Here is a 15309-nt window from a genome sequence, read left to right as displayed (position 1 = left end):
GGATATTAAGAATACCTAGTTTTGCTTATATTTATTGCAGAGCATGCCATCAATAAAAGTAGCTGCTGGGTAGCCATAATGATAACCATGATTTGTATATATTTTCAGCCAAAAAAGCCCCTCAGTTTCCACCCAGAATCTTACACTTACCCTCCCAATATTTGTCCTGCTCAACACCAGTATCAGCCTTATATAGGCCATTGGAACCAGAGTGGAAAGGACACTAAAATTTATTCATAGCACCAGGCAGTTGCACCATTATCTTATTTAATCCTTACAGCAACTCTGAGATAGTAGGTATTATTCTCTTTATTTTACCCATACTGACAGCAGGAGGGGACTTAGGGATCAGAAAGATTCTATGACTTGCCTAGAATTAAGTAACCAGCATGAACAGTACAGGGTTTTTTTACCCCCAAAGTCTATACTTTCCAGCAGACACACAGAAAAGGTGATTCTGGTTTTATACAAGTACTTAACTTACTAGTGGGAATAAGGAGACTCCACAGCAAGCTTCAAGTCTTAGTGTGAAACATCATTCCCTGATTGGCTGGAAAATCAACAAATAACCATTAAACCAGTGATTCATTTATTCATCCATTCACTCACCACATGATTTTTGGAATCTGCTCTGTGCTGAGAGTCTGGGTAGCCATGGACATAGCAGGGAAGAGGATGTCGTCCCTGCCCCTAAGCTTCCAGGCCCTACTGACACTGGTTAGAGTTGTTCATGTTTCTCTTTGTTTGCTCTCCTGCTTCCAGAGACAAAAGGGCAAATTGTGAAAAGTAACTTAAGTAAAGGGGTAAATCATGTTTCCCCCTCAAAATGTAGTGGAAAAAACATATCATTTTTTTCTACTCATTTTGGGAGTATAAAGGAGTATACACACCACATAGCCACTGTGGGTCAAGGAATCTGGACTCCAGACTGATGCTATCATGTCGGTTATGTATTCTAGGATAACCCTAGGCTTAAGTCTCCTCATCTGTAAAACCAGTGGGTTGGGCTGGAGGATGTCAAGCCTTCCATCAGTAGTAAATCCTGCAAATTTAATTTGTGTGTAGCTACAATACATCCAGGAAAGCTTTGGTATTCAAAAATTATGTTTCTCCAGGAAAGAAGGGAACGGAGAACACACAGAATAGCAGGGGTATGTTGAGGCTTAGTCAAAGGCCACAAAGAGTTAAAAGCTATACCAGATTCAAGTGAAGCTTCATAAATCCAGCATTTTCAGTTGGTCTAATCTTTTTTTCTTCCTGTCAAGCTATTTCCTTCCAGAGACCCCAGATCCGTTATCAGAAAGAGAGCAGCAGATGGATCCCAGCAGCCCTGCTGGCATTGTTATAGATTGAACTAAGAACGCAGGCAGCCTGGAGTTGGCTGAGCTACTGTTTGGCTTCTTGTCTGCATTTTGCACATGGCCCTGAAGTCAAACAGATGATAGTATTCCATTGTGCCACTTGCCCCTCTTCTTTCAATAAGGTTTCTTTGTGCAGCCTTTTCTGCTCAGCTCCTGCCATAATGAAAGTTGTCTCACGTTTGGGAGAGGGGGCATATTTTCCTGCTGGCATTTGTATTACCTGTTGCATAAATAATTTACTTGGAAATATTTGTATTATTAAGACTCTAGTGTTATTACCAGCATTAATAGTAGTATGAAAATATTAGTACTTGAAAACTTCACTCTGTGCTAGATTTTCGAGGAGGCAGAATTGTCTGAAGCAGTGATTCTTTAAGGGGGGGGGTCCCAAACCCAGCAGCCTCAGCATGGCGTGCGTATTAGTTATAAATGTGGATTACCAGCCCACACCAGACCTCCCGACTCAAGAACTCAGATGGGGTCCAGTTATCCGTATTTCAGTACTTCTCCACCAGGTGACTCCGATGCACACCAAAAGTTCTGAGAACCACTGGTCTAAAACTTACCCCCAGCCCTCTAGGGGTTTACATTTAATAGGGAGTTAAACATAACTGAAAAGGTAAATAATAGTGTAATACTTAAATGAAGGTAGTTAATGACCAACGTCAGTTTAAATAGAAATAGCTACCAATTACAAGCATTGGCCATGGACCAGGTACTAAGCACTATGTATGCGTGATTTCACATTACTATGGCAACTGTATGAGGTAAGAAGTATACAAAGGAGGAAACTGGTGTGCTGAAAGGTTGAGTCACTTGCTCTGGTTTATAGTTAGAAAGTGAAGACACTGGGATTTGCATTTGATTCTCTCTGTGTCCAGAGTGTGCACTGATGCTAGTACGTAAGAGGGGAGGCATTTTTATGGAGGAATCTGGGACAGCTTATTATCCAATAGGATCAGGAGGCAGAGTTCCCAACGCCCATTATACTCGAAGGGGTCCAGGAAAGGCTCTGAATTTCTTTGAAAGTCAAAAGGAAAAAAAATTATTATTGGATACTCATTTGTGGATTATATTTCTTTCTGCCAACAAGGATGTAAAATAAATTTTTAGATTTTCTTTTTTAAATGAAGGAAGGAGCCCATGAAGGCAAAAGTGCCTAAGGCCCATGAAAGTCACACTGTGCCCCACAGGGTGCAGTTCGAGATGGACATTAAATGAAGGTCATGCTCTGGAAAGGCACGGTAGTGAGGGGGAGCAGTGGGGAGAGGCCAGCCACATTAACCAGAAAGAATATGGTGAAGCAAATCATGGAGACGGGCAAGTAATTGCAGAAGCAATATAAGATAACCATATTTTCCCAATCAAAAACCCGGAACATTTTTTAACAGATAATCTCATCTTAGGACAGAAGACCCAAAATCAAGACTGTCCTAAAAATAAATTAAAACCTGGTCTTCAGCCCAAGCTGGATTGGCTCAGTGAATGGACCCTTGGCTTGTGGACTGAAGAGTCCCGGGTTCCATTCCTGTCAAGGGCACATGCCCAGGTTGCAGGCTCAGTCCCCAGTAGGGGGCATGCAGGAGGCAGCCACTCAATGATTCTCTCTCATCATTGATGTTTCTCTCTCTCTCTCCCTTCCTCTCTGAAATCAATAAAAATATATTGAAAATAAATAAATAAATAAACAAACAAACAAACAAACAAACCTGGTCTTCAAAAATAGAAGTAGGCCCAGCCAGTGTGGCTCAGTGGTTGAGCATTGACCCATGAACCAGGAGGTCAGGGTTCAATTCCCAGTCAGGGCACATGCCTGGGTTGTGGGCTTGATCCCCAGCAGGGGTATACAGGAGGCAGTCAATCCATGCTTCTCTCTCATCATTGATGTTTCTATACTTCTCTCTCTCCTTTCCTCTCTCTGAAATCAATAAAAAACAAACAAAAAATAGAAATAGGCTGTGATATGACACACTAGCTACAAATTGGCTTCTTGCCCTCCGCTCATCCAAGCAGTCCCTCGCAGCATTCACACTGTTTTGAGAGCAGTAAGCCCTATTTTCAAAACCTGAGGAAGATGAGGTGCTTTTTCTCCTCATCCTTCACCTACTAATTCTTTTTCACAAAACTTACTGTGAATGCTGAGAAAGAAACTCTCTCCTTTATGATTTTCGGCGCAGTGTTCTAGTTCCCTAGGTTCAGTCTTCCCAGAAGCTTTTGCCAACACCTTGGTCATCCCCCAGCTATAGTCGTCCCCCTCTAACTCCCTCAGCTCAGGATCGCTCACTAATTCCCGAGTGATGGATGGGCCTGAGTTTTCCTATGTGGTCACAGAGAACATTTGCAGAGTAATCAGCAGCACACGGACTTACCTGAAAATTAAGAACCATTTATAAGTTTATTTTAAAAAGAAGGCACTGTTGCAAGGATATCATATAAAGAAGGGATACTTTGATTATATATTAGTCAGGGTTCTCCAGAGAAGCAGAGCCAATAGGAGCAATAGGAGATCAGATAGATAGAGATAGAGATAGATAGATAGATAGATAGATAGATAGATAGATAGATAGATAGATAGATGATAGATAGACAGATAGATAGATAGATGATAGATAAGATGGAAACTGTTTCAAGGAATTGGAATTGGCTCACACAATTTTAGGGACTGAAATCTATAGGACAGGCCATGGGCTAGAAATTCAGGCAAGAGTTGTTACAATCTTGAGTCCAAATTCTGCAGGGCAGTGGAGTCTCTGGGTTTCAGACTTGAGAAGAATTCCTTCTTTTTCAGGAATCTTCAGATTTTGCTCTTAAGGCCTTGAACAGATTAGATGAGGCCCACCCATGGTCTGGAGGATAATCTGCCTTACTCAAAGTTTCAGTGTTAATCACATCTGAAAAATACCTTCATAGCAATATTTAGGGTGGTGTTTGACCAAAGAACTGAGCACCAGAGCCTAGCCCAGTGGTCAGCAAGCTCATTAGTCAAAAGAGCGGCAAACCGCAGCTCGCGAGCCGTAGTTTGCCGACCACTGGCCTAGCCAAGTAGACATGTAACATTAATCATCACAGGTTGTATTCAAAAGCCAGAACTACATGCTAAGCAGGTATGAAACCATTACCATTTGTAAACTCACCATCTGAATTATATAAAAATGAACAATTGATATACAAATATATTGGCTTTCTATAGGTGTGGGGCAAGGAAATAATTTCCCAGAGGACTAAGAAAACTGACAATACTTATCCAATCTTCTGTAGATACATGCAGCGGGGGGTGGTGTGGAGAAGGGCAGAAGGGAGAGGGGAGGAGTAGCTGTTGTAACGTGTACTTTTGAAACAGTATTTGGCAATAACCTGATCCTTATATTTGTGGAGCTATATCTTGTCTCCTAGCTCTGAGAGGTGAGTTACTTGGTACTCACTGAAATAAAAATCACCTTCAAACACAATATATTTCATATTCCACATGACCTGCTTCTTATGGTGATTTCTGTGCATTCTTTCTTTTTTAAATTGGTCAATTTTAAACTTTATTTCTGTGTGACGAGACTATGGGAAAGAATTCATATTCTTCCCTCTGACCCCATGTGGTCTTTTTATGTTTTTCACAAGTCCTCTAAAATCAGGCTTTTTCTGTCCAGGACTTCTGGTTGAGGAGTTAGTACATTGGGTCTCACATCCATGCGAATGTTGAAAATGAAAAACAGGTAAAGCAATTATCCGTTCCCTCTTACTCTCAGTGTTGAGTGATGATATGTTTGGGCACTCAGAGAAGAATCAGGCTCTTTGAGCACACTCTGCCCCTCTCTGGGTCCTGCTGTTTGGACAGGCTGTATCCCAGTTCCAAACATTTGCCCTTTCTTCGACGTAAGTTGATACTCCATAAACTACAGCAATCCCTTGTTTATTCACTAGTTTTGGCTTTACCCTGAACTAAACTGAGGAGACCAGACTTGGCGCTGACTCTGTGTTCATTTATTTTTGTAATTATATTTGATTATTTGGTATTTTTGGTGAATTGGTGGTGATAATTACCATTAGAAGTCTTTTAAGTTTGCACTTTAATTCAGGCCTTAGTCTCCTCTTTTTAAAAAAATAAAATTTATTTTTGGTGTCTCCCCCTCATCCCACCCCTATCCCTGCCACCTCTGCACATCTGGCCAGCCCAACCCAGACTTCCAATAAGTGCTTACAGATAGACAAATATATTATTTTCTTTGGTCCACCCAATTGCCACTTGAGATAGGGCAAGTTTTATTATCCCTAATTCCTAAACTGACTTAAGCGAGCTGTTTAATGTCCTCCAGAAATGAGAAAGTGGTCAAGTTGGGACTTGAATGGAAGTCTTCTTCCTTCCAGCTCAGACACACAGGCCACAACAACCATGTTCTTGAACTTCTTTTATAGGTTGATGCATTTATTCTTATTCTCCCGTGGTCCCATTAAAAGGCACATCAAGTTTAATAGCCCAAGTTCCCACCGAGATAGTTTGAGAATAACTGAGTCAGAACTTGGCTCTGACCCTTTACACTGTCCCGTGACCTTCTGAGCTCGGTTCACCCACCCCTGAACACATGTTTCCCACCACAGCAAATCCGTGAGAGCCACTATCGTGTGTGGGCTGCTCCCCATCTGTGGTGTGTGAGGCCAACCTGAGTGGCCGGAGGCCAGAGGGACATGACAGAAACAAAGCCCCTCAATGTGCATTTAAGTTTTTCAAATATTTATAGATTTGGTATTTTGTGGTGAGGCATTTTATAGCAAGAGAAAGCCACGGGCATCGAGACGAGGTACAACTCAGCTGTCCCGTGGGAGGGACTCCCACAGAGGAGCCCTTTTGTGTTGTGTTGGCTTCTAGTTTGAGGGAAAAATCCAAGGTACGTCTCTGGCTGGAATGGCGGAATGTCAAAACTAATGTCAGAAAAAAAGACCTTCATGAAAATTGATAGCATTTTAGGGAAAGGAGAAATCATGGCTTTTAAAAGCAGGATGTATTTGTGTATCAGGGACCCAGCAGGAAAGAGATGGCACATTCAAATGAGGATAATTTGAGAAATGTTTAATGAAGGGGGTATTTATAAAGATGGAGGCAAAGTGTGAGGAACCCACAGGAATAGTGCAGTAACCCAGGAATAGCAACAGTACAGATGTTACCTTTCTTAGGCCTCAGGAGTGAGGGGAGGAGGTGATTACCACAAGAGGATTGGGGTTGAAAGGGCCACAGTGAGAGGAGTGGTGACCTGCCGAGGGACAGCCAGCCTCAGGTCTTCCCACTGGAGGGAGCCCAGTGAGTGCATATCCTTTATCTTCCTCAGATCACCCACCAGGGGGCCTCATTGGGAGCCTCCTGAGACAGAGAGTGGGTGGAGTAAGTAGGAGAGTGGACCTGAAGCAGCAAACAGAAGTTACCTGGCTTCACTGGACAGTGGTGGAAGCTCAGCGTCTGAAAAGTGCACTGAGATGTATTAACACACAGGATTAGCTAACTATTCCTCCAGTGCATTGGAGGGTCTTGTTTCCAACATCCACGGAGTTCTTTGAGAACAGAGGCTGTGAAAAAATCACTGCAGGATTGGGTCAACCTGGAGTGACTTTTAGAAATCTAAGATGTACCAGTCAAGGACATTAGAATGCTACCTTCCCTCTTTTTGAACTGTTGGTTAAGAGATGTGGCTTCTTTTGATTATTAACATAAGAATTTTGTTTTAAGTAATGGCCAGGGAGTAGAGTTTTCGTTTGTTTGTTTTTTTTTTGCTTAAAGAGTTAAACAACTTTATTAAGACCAGAAGAGTTGGGAGAAAAAGAAGTAAAGCAAAGAGTTTCTCAATATTTACTTAAATGTCGTCATTCTTTCCATTTCACCACGGTACGCTCGAACTTCTTGCTTGGGTTTAAGACTCTGAGGTAGAAGAACATTGCCATAGCTAGGATAGTTTCCCAAATATTCGGTTGTTGGGTAATGCACGCCAGAATCTTCATAAATCCTTGCAGTTCCATGTGGACAATGATGTCGCCCGCAGGTGCAGCTCTGACACAGGCGCCAGCTCCGCATGCTCTCCCCGGGGCCCACTGCGCAGCGCCTCCAAGCAGCCGCTACCCTAGTTCCCACGCACCTGCCCTTGTCCAGGCTGGCGCAGGGAGACGGACGCGGTGGGAGTAGAGTTTTTAATTCACTCCCATAATCTATCTCAACATGTTGATCAACTCAGAATCAGAATTTATGGAAGACTGAGTAAAAAATATGTAATGCATATCTTTCCTTCCATGTTCCAAAATCTGCCCTGGCTGAAGCCTAAGCAAGCAGAGGCCTATGGGCATGAGGACACCATAGATTTTTTATCCTGTATCTTTTTGTTGTGTATCTTGATGAGCAAATTTAGGTCAGGCCAGAGGCGCTTATCTCTATGCCAAAGATGTTACTGAGACCAGTATTTTCTAATCAGATTGCCTGTGCTCTTGTGAGAAAATTCAGTTTCCATCTTAACTATTAGCTGGGGAATCTGACTTCCTTTAATTAGTAACATTTATGTAATTGATCATGTTTATTATTTTGAGTCAGCTCCTTGGAAGCTTACATTTCACAGCCAAATTTATCATTCACCATTATCAAGTGTATAGAATTCTAGAATACGTATTTTATTATCTTACCTAATAATAGACAAACATGTAAATTGACTGTACCTCCGCTACGCCACCAGCCAATCAGGAGTGATATGCAAATCAACCCAATCAAGATAATGGGTAAATTTGCATACGCAGGCGGGGTGGCCAGCGCCAGGCCCCAACCACAGGTTCCCAGTCCATCGGGGCCCTGGGGAGTTGGGGCAGGCAGCGCCAGGCCTCAACCGTGGGGTCCCAGTCCATCAGGGGGCCCAGGGAGGCAGGGTGGGCAACACCAGGCCCTGCCCGCAAAGTCCTGTTTCATCAGGGGCCCGGGGAGTCAGGGCGGGCAGCACCAGGCCCCAACCGTGGGGTCCAGGTCCATCGGAGGCCCAGGGAGGTGGGGCGGGTGTGCCAGGCCCTGCCCACAAAGTCCTGTTTCATCGGAGGCCCAGGGAGTCGAGGCAGGCAGCGCGAGGCTTTTTAGGCTGCTGTAGGGCATGAGGGAAGGCCCACATTTCCTGCTGTTTCTAGCGACACAACTGTCTATTTATTGTGCTTGAATTCTTCTGCCCCCTTACAAGGACTCTAAATTCCCTTGGGGGTTGATTTTCAATGATAGCTGTTCATGGGAGTTACTTGAGGAGTGTGTGTGTGTGTGTGTGTGTGTGTGTGTGTGTGTGTTTAAAATATTCCAAACAACAAGTCTACCCCTTCAGAAATTAGTGTTCCAATTCTGTTCAATTTCCATAGATTCTGATTTTGCTGATTTTTAGAGTATCCAGCCAACAGTAAATTTTAAGTGTCCCTGAATGAGTCTAACCTGTGGGTTAGAAGCCACTGTTTATGTTTATGCAAACACAAGAGCCAAATGTCCAGGTAAAATACAGAAATCTCAATTGTACAGCTCAATAAATGTTTACCTATGTCTACACCCAGGTAGCCACCATCCAGAATGTTCTGTTGAATCTTTCTCCATTAGCAATAAAGGCAGAACCAGCTACTTATCTTGGAGAGAGGAAAAAGAGAAAACAAAGGAGAATGTGTGGGAATATGTAATAATACTCAAAACAGTACCTCCCAATAATTTTATCAGATTATAGGCTCTTACTCATCTGTGTTGTACTTACCGGCAGTCAGTCGGACATCCCCGAGGGGTCCCAGATTGGAGAGGGTGCAGGCCGGGCTGAGGGACCACCCCTCCCCACGCCGTGCACAAATTTTGTGCACCGGGCCACTAGTATTAAATTAAGTCCTAATGCCATGTTGTGGTCCTGTCAGTATTTTTCTTTTTCAGCTACTTTTAAGTCATGTGATGGTGGTGGATTTTTACATATCTACCAGCATTGCCTTAAAGTGAAAGTTTAAATAAATGCATATATCCTCTTCATAGAACTGTTCATGGTTCCCCTGAAGAGACTTCATTCTATTTCTTGCCTCTTTGCTCTTATCTCAGCACCTCTTTTAATTCCTTGCTCCCCTACCCTTTTTTCTGTACATTGGAATTCTGCTTTGCACTGAAGATCCAGACCCTGACCAAATATCTCTTCCTTCCTAAAACATGCTCCATCTTTTCAATCAGAAGTCCTCCCTCCCTCTCCTGAATCTCCCTATACTTTGCAGCCTTTTGTGGGCTTCCTCACAGTCTGCTTCGTGTTATATTTATAGCTCTCTTATCAACCTACCTGGTTGTTGGCCCCTCAAGGATGTGATTTGGCTTGTATATCTTTATATCCGGGTAGAATGCTCTTCTCATTATTTGTGGCTCACCAGCTTCTACAACCACTTCATCTAGAGTAGCAGTAACTGTACCACCAAGTTATTTCAGCCCAGTGATTCTCAACCAGAGGTAATTTTGCATCCCCACCCAGGGAACATTTGGCAATGTCTGGAGACATATTTGGTTGTCACAACTGGGGTGGATGCTGCTGTCATCTAATGGGTAGAGGCCATGGATGCTGCTACATAGCCAACAGTGCACAAGAGAGCACCCCCGCACCACCACCATCCGCTCTCTGCCAACAGAGGATTATCCAGTCCTAAATGTCAGTAGTGCTGTGATTAAGAACTAAGCTCATTCACAATATCCTGCTTTATTTTCTTCATACCACTTTTTTTCTATGTGAAAAGATCTCCTATATTGGTTCGGTTGATTCTGCTGTATCTGTCTCCACCTAGGAGAATGTACTCTCCAAGAAAGCAGAAGTGTGGTTTGTCTTGTTCATTACTGTACCCCTAGAACAGCACCTGCCACCTAATAGGCACCCCATCAATATGCCTGATTGAATGAATGGAAACAAAAAGTGAAGTTTGTCCAATATAAGCTGTGATAATTTCTGGTGTCTGCTACTTCCTTTTCCAAGGCAGATGTGCGAGCTTTCGTTGGGGAGTGTTTTAGTCAGTTCAGAAATACTATTAAAAAAATCACCATAGACTGTGACTTATAAACAATAGAAATTTCTATCTTGCAGTTCTGGAGGCTGGAAGTCCAAGATCAGCGTGCCAGCAGGGCCCGGTTCTGGTGAGGGCCCTCTTCCTAGTTGCAGACTGCTGACTTCTCATATCCTCGCTGGCACAAAGAATGAGAGAACTCTCTGGGGTCTCTTTGATAAGGGCACTAATTCCATTCATAGAGCTCCACCCTCGTGGTCTCATCTAACCCTAATTCTAGAAGGCCCACCTCCTAATAACAGTGCATGAGTGGGAGGAAAGGTTTCAACATATGGATATGGGGGCACACAAGCATTCACTTCCTAACGGACATCTGCACCTTTCTTTTCTAATGTTGCACGATTCATTTTTTCCCTTCTTTTGAAATTTGAGACCATAGCTACCTGTTATTTGTGTTCTTGTGCTCCTCCTGTTCATTACAGTTCCTCCAAGACCCTCCTAGCCTTTCAGTTTTCCTAGAGTGCTGTTATCCACTTCACTCACTTCCTGGAGAAAAATAGGTGTGCCTGTCCAATTTTCTTTTCTGGGTCCTCTGTTGCCTACACCAGTTTGATTGTCCAGAGAGGAAAACTTGTTCTATCTGCTTAGTCATCTGTTATACCATCAACTCAGGAAGCAATTGACAATATATGTCTTCTTCTTGCTTTTATCTTTAACCTCCATTCGTTAATAGTCATTTACAAGTATTAGGTTCTCAAAGAATAACTAAAATTCCACTGGAGAATCTGACTTCTACCATGTCCTTTTTGTCTCTAGAATAGGATGCTACTCATTGTAGTGAAGCAGTAATTCTTACTTTTCAAAATAATCCTAACTGCTTCCGTGTAATGAATACAATAATACAATTCCTCAAGTGATGAGCTGACTCTGAGTTTGTGCTATGATGAGAGAACATCCTGCATAACAAAAGGAAATGTCACTTATGAAAACAGAAGTCTCCCGCTTCCCTATTTAACAAAGTATTACTTAAATGTTGTGAAGGAATCTGTGACTGGCCTGATGACAGACTTAATCTCTTTCCATATCAGTTGTTGACTTTTAAAATAGACATTCTTATTTAAAGCAGATTTAGTCCCAGTGTTTGTTCTTCCCACACTTACCTCTTCTTTCTGAGGACTCCAACTGCTGCCTTTTTTTCAGCTGAGAAGGGAAACTCCTTCTAATGAACCAGAACTTCACAAAGACATGATCCCCCTTTGTCCACCTTCACCCTGGGTGCCCAGAGTCAGCCAGCTCTGAAACCATCTTTTCTCCCCTGACGATTTTTGGCTCATCTTTGGGAAACACATGTAGGCTTTTGCTGAACATCTGCAAAGTCACACCCTCCTGATTCTGCCACCTCTAATTTCCCCAGATCTGAAAGACAGATGGCACATGAGAAATGATTTTTTTATTATTATTTTTAAATTTAATAAATCTTTATTGTTCAGATTATTACAATTGTTCCTCTTTTTCCCCCCATAGCTTCCCTCCACCTAGTTCCCACCCCACCCTCTACCCTTACCCCCTCCACTGTCCTCATCCATAGGTGTACGATTTTTGTCCAGTCTCTTCCTGCACCCCCCACAACCCTTTCCCCCTGAGAATTGTCAGTCCACTCCCTTTCTATGCCCCTGATTCTATTATATTCACCAGTTTATTCTGTTCATCAGATTTTTTTATTCACTTGATTTTTAGATTCACTTGTTGGTGGATATGTATTTGTTGTTCATACTTTTTATCTTTACCTTTTTCTTCTTCTTCCTCTTCTTAAAGAATACCTTTCAGCATTTCATATAATACTGGTTTGGTGGTGATGAACTCCTTTAGCTTTTTCTTATCTGTGAAGCTCTTTATCTGACCTTCAATTCTGAATGATAGCTTTGCTGGGTAGAGTAATCTTGGTTGTAGGTTCTTGCTGCTCATCACTTTGAATATTTCTTGCCACTCCCTTCGGCATAGTTTCTGTTGAGAAATCAGCTGACAGTCGTATGGGTACTCCCTTGTAGGTAACTAACTGTTTTTCTTTTGCTGCGTTTAAGATTCTCTCTTTGTCTTTTACTCTTGGCATTTTAATTATGATGTGTCTTGGTGTGGTCCTCTTTGGATTCCTTTTGTTTGGGGTTCTCTGTGCTTCCTGGACTTGTAAGTCTATTTCTTTTACCAGGTGGGAGAAGTTTTCTGTCATTATTTCTTCAAATAGGTTTTCAGTATCTTGCTCTCTCTCTTCTTCTGGCACCCCCATAATTCTGATGTTGGTACGCTTAAAGTTGTCCCAGAGGCTCCTTACACTATCTTCATATTTTTGGATTCTTTTTTCTTTTTTCTTTTCCAGTTGATTGTTTTTTGCTTCTTTGTATTTCAAATCTTTGACTTGATTCTTGCAATCCTCTAGTCTGCTGTTAGATCTCTGTATAATATTTTTTATTTCATTCAGTGTATGCTTAATTTCTAGTTGGTCCTTTTTCATATCCTTGAGGGTCTCACTAAATTTATCGGCCTTTTCTAGAAAATTCTTGAAAAACCTTATAACCATGGTTTTGAACTCTATATCCAGTCATTTGCTTTCCTCCATTTCTTTCATTTGTGATCTGTTTCTTTGTCTCCACATTTTGGCTGCTTCCCTGAGTTGATAGAGTGGCTTTGTGTGCTAGGTGTCCTATAGGGCCGAGTGGCTCAGCCTCCCCAGTTACCTGAGGTGGACACTCTTGGTGCACCCCTTTCTGGGCTGTGTGCACAGTCTTGTTGTAGTTAAGCCTTGATTGTTGTTGGTATCCCTGGGAGGAATTGACCTCCAGGCCAATTGGCTGTGAGGATCAGCTGTGTCTACGCTGGGAGAACTTCTGTGCTGGAGACATCCTTATGAAATAAGACTTGCAAAAGCCTCTGTGCTCAGCTTGGATGGGGCGGAGACTCAGGGCAGAGCAGACAGCATAGGTTTCCCGTCAGCCCTGCCCTAATAGGCCCCTGTGTCTCAGTGTCCCGTGGTAATCGCTTCAAGCACCTCTGAGAGAAAGCCGCCCTCGAGTTCCGCCTACTGCCAGACAATCCAGTTTCTCCCCGAATGAGTCTGGGTCCCCAGAGTCTCGCCCGGAACTGGAGTTCAGCGCAGTTGGGAGCTTTTGTCTCCCTCCCACTTGAGAAAGCCAGCCGTGCACTCAGTTGCCAGTCCTCTCCGTGCGTGTGTCTCAGTACCTCTGCCTCCTGCAGCTCCTCTGAGTCTCAGTGTGCTTTTCTCTTTCCTTCTAGTTGTAGAATTTCCACTCATCCAGCCTTCCTGTGGTTCTGGATGATGTCCGTTTTGTCTTTTAGTTGTAGTTTTGAAATTGTTGTGCGAGGCAGCAGTTTAGGTGTTTATGCTGCCATCTTGGTTTCTCTGAGAAATGATTTTATAACTGCTCATAATTCTGAAGAATTGTGTAAGCTTTTAACATAAAAGAAGATATAAAACCTTGCTTCTTTCTCTCTCCCTTCTCCACTGCCTCCCACCACCAACCCCAACAGCCATGGGGAGGATGTGACATGCCCTCATTTTAAGACTAGGAACTAACATTTCCTAAATCCTTACCATGGCCAGGTCCTCTGCTGAGTAATTCACCTTCCCATTTTATTAGTTAGACCATTTGGAGATTACCTAAATCTGCCTAGTCCCCTATTCTATCACAGCCTGCTCCCAACCAACCAACCACTCACCCCACCAAAAAGGAAAAAGATCTAACAACCTAGTTCTGACAATGGTACGCATAGTTATTATCACATTGGCAGTTTGCCTAAATATGACCAGAAGTCTTTGGTTTGTCTGACAATGTTGTTTTTTCTTTGAAGATCAGTCAAATCAAGGGATGCCTTTCCATTATATAAACTTTTCATTCATATTTTCTGCTTTCACTACATCAAATACTTCTTCTGGTGTTTTTAGAATTAATAGCAGTATTAGTAACTAATACTTACTAACTGTGAGTTCATTTTAACCCAGACTCTGAAAGATCTCTATCTAGATGATCTTACTTTTAAGTAACATTAACATTATTATTATCCATTTGTGAATCAGGAGTCCAAGGCACCAGGCAGTTTAGTAACTGCTCCAAACTTGCTAATAAGTGATGGAAGTCAGATTCCAATTTGGGCCTCTGACTTTGGGTCCACATGCTTAAAGCCACACACCTTGTCTCCCAATAGCACAAACCGTGTGGATCTCAGGCAAACCTCCTAACTTTCTCTAGGACCTGCAGTTGCACTTCTTTATGTATCCCACTGTGCTCCCCTATAGCCCTTTATTCATAGTCCAGGAAGTGAAAGTAAGTGCACCACCTTTTTACTGGGTGTGTTGAGAAGCCACAGGATTTTTTTTTTTTTTTTAAATAGGTTTCAGGGTAACTAAATTCCTTCCAACCTTTGCTTTGGGTTCATTCACATCCAATCTCACTCAGTAACAGGAGTGGCAGCAATATTTCTGAACAGGCACAAAACCCAAGTGCATTTCTGACTTTACAAGCTGGGTGAAAGAGTATTTTGTATTCCCCAATGAAACTCTGCAAGGCCCAGCTCTGTCCCCCAGCCCGAGCTGTGGTGGTGGTGGCAAGTACACTGAGAGATCTGGGAGGCAGGTGATCATCCTTATTTAGATGTGCCAGTGATCATGTGACCAGAAAATGGAGGCGAATCAGTATTTGCAGTTAACTGCTCCAGAAGGGAGATGCTGAGGAGCTGTAACGGAGCATCCTTCTCACCCTCCCGGCAGCCAGGCCCCTCGCATCCTCCCCCGAAGGTAGGTGGGTCCTGGGGCGCCTTAGGAGGATGGGGTGTGGGGAGGACAGATTGCAAGGGAGAGTGTTGTCCCCGAGACTGGTCTGCTGCTGCTGGGGAGTTGGAGGGAGAGAAAGGAGGGGGGCGTGAGGATACCGAGCCCTGCCCAGCC

General features: G+C 43.1%; 2 protein-coding genes across 16 annotated transcripts in view; one reads left to right on the top strand and one right to left on the bottom strand.

The window, feature by feature from the left end:
* PRUNE2 (prune homolog 2 with BCH domain) overlaps positions 1-15309 on the top strand; it is a 216543-nt gene that overhangs the window by 145405 nt on the left and 55829 nt on the right. The window lies entirely within an intron of this gene.
* LOC308247797 (stabilizer of axonemal microtubules 1-like) lies at positions 7192-7413 on the bottom strand (the record flags this gene model as incomplete). Its single annotated transcript, XM_080667423.1, has 1 exon — positions 7192-7413. One exon carries the CDS (start codon positions 7411-7413, stop codon positions 7192-7194), a length of 222 nt encoding a protein of 73 aa, XP_080523549.1.

The sequence above is a fragment of the Plecotus auritus genome (genome assembly GCF_963455305.1).
Source record: "Plecotus auritus genome assembly, chromosome: 5".
NCBI lineage: Eukaryota > Metazoa > Chordata > Mammalia > Chiroptera > Vespertilionidae > Plecotus > Plecotus auritus.
The sequence above is the reverse complement of the archived record's forward strand: the minus strand, read 5'-3'. Positions and strand labels throughout refer to the sequence as shown.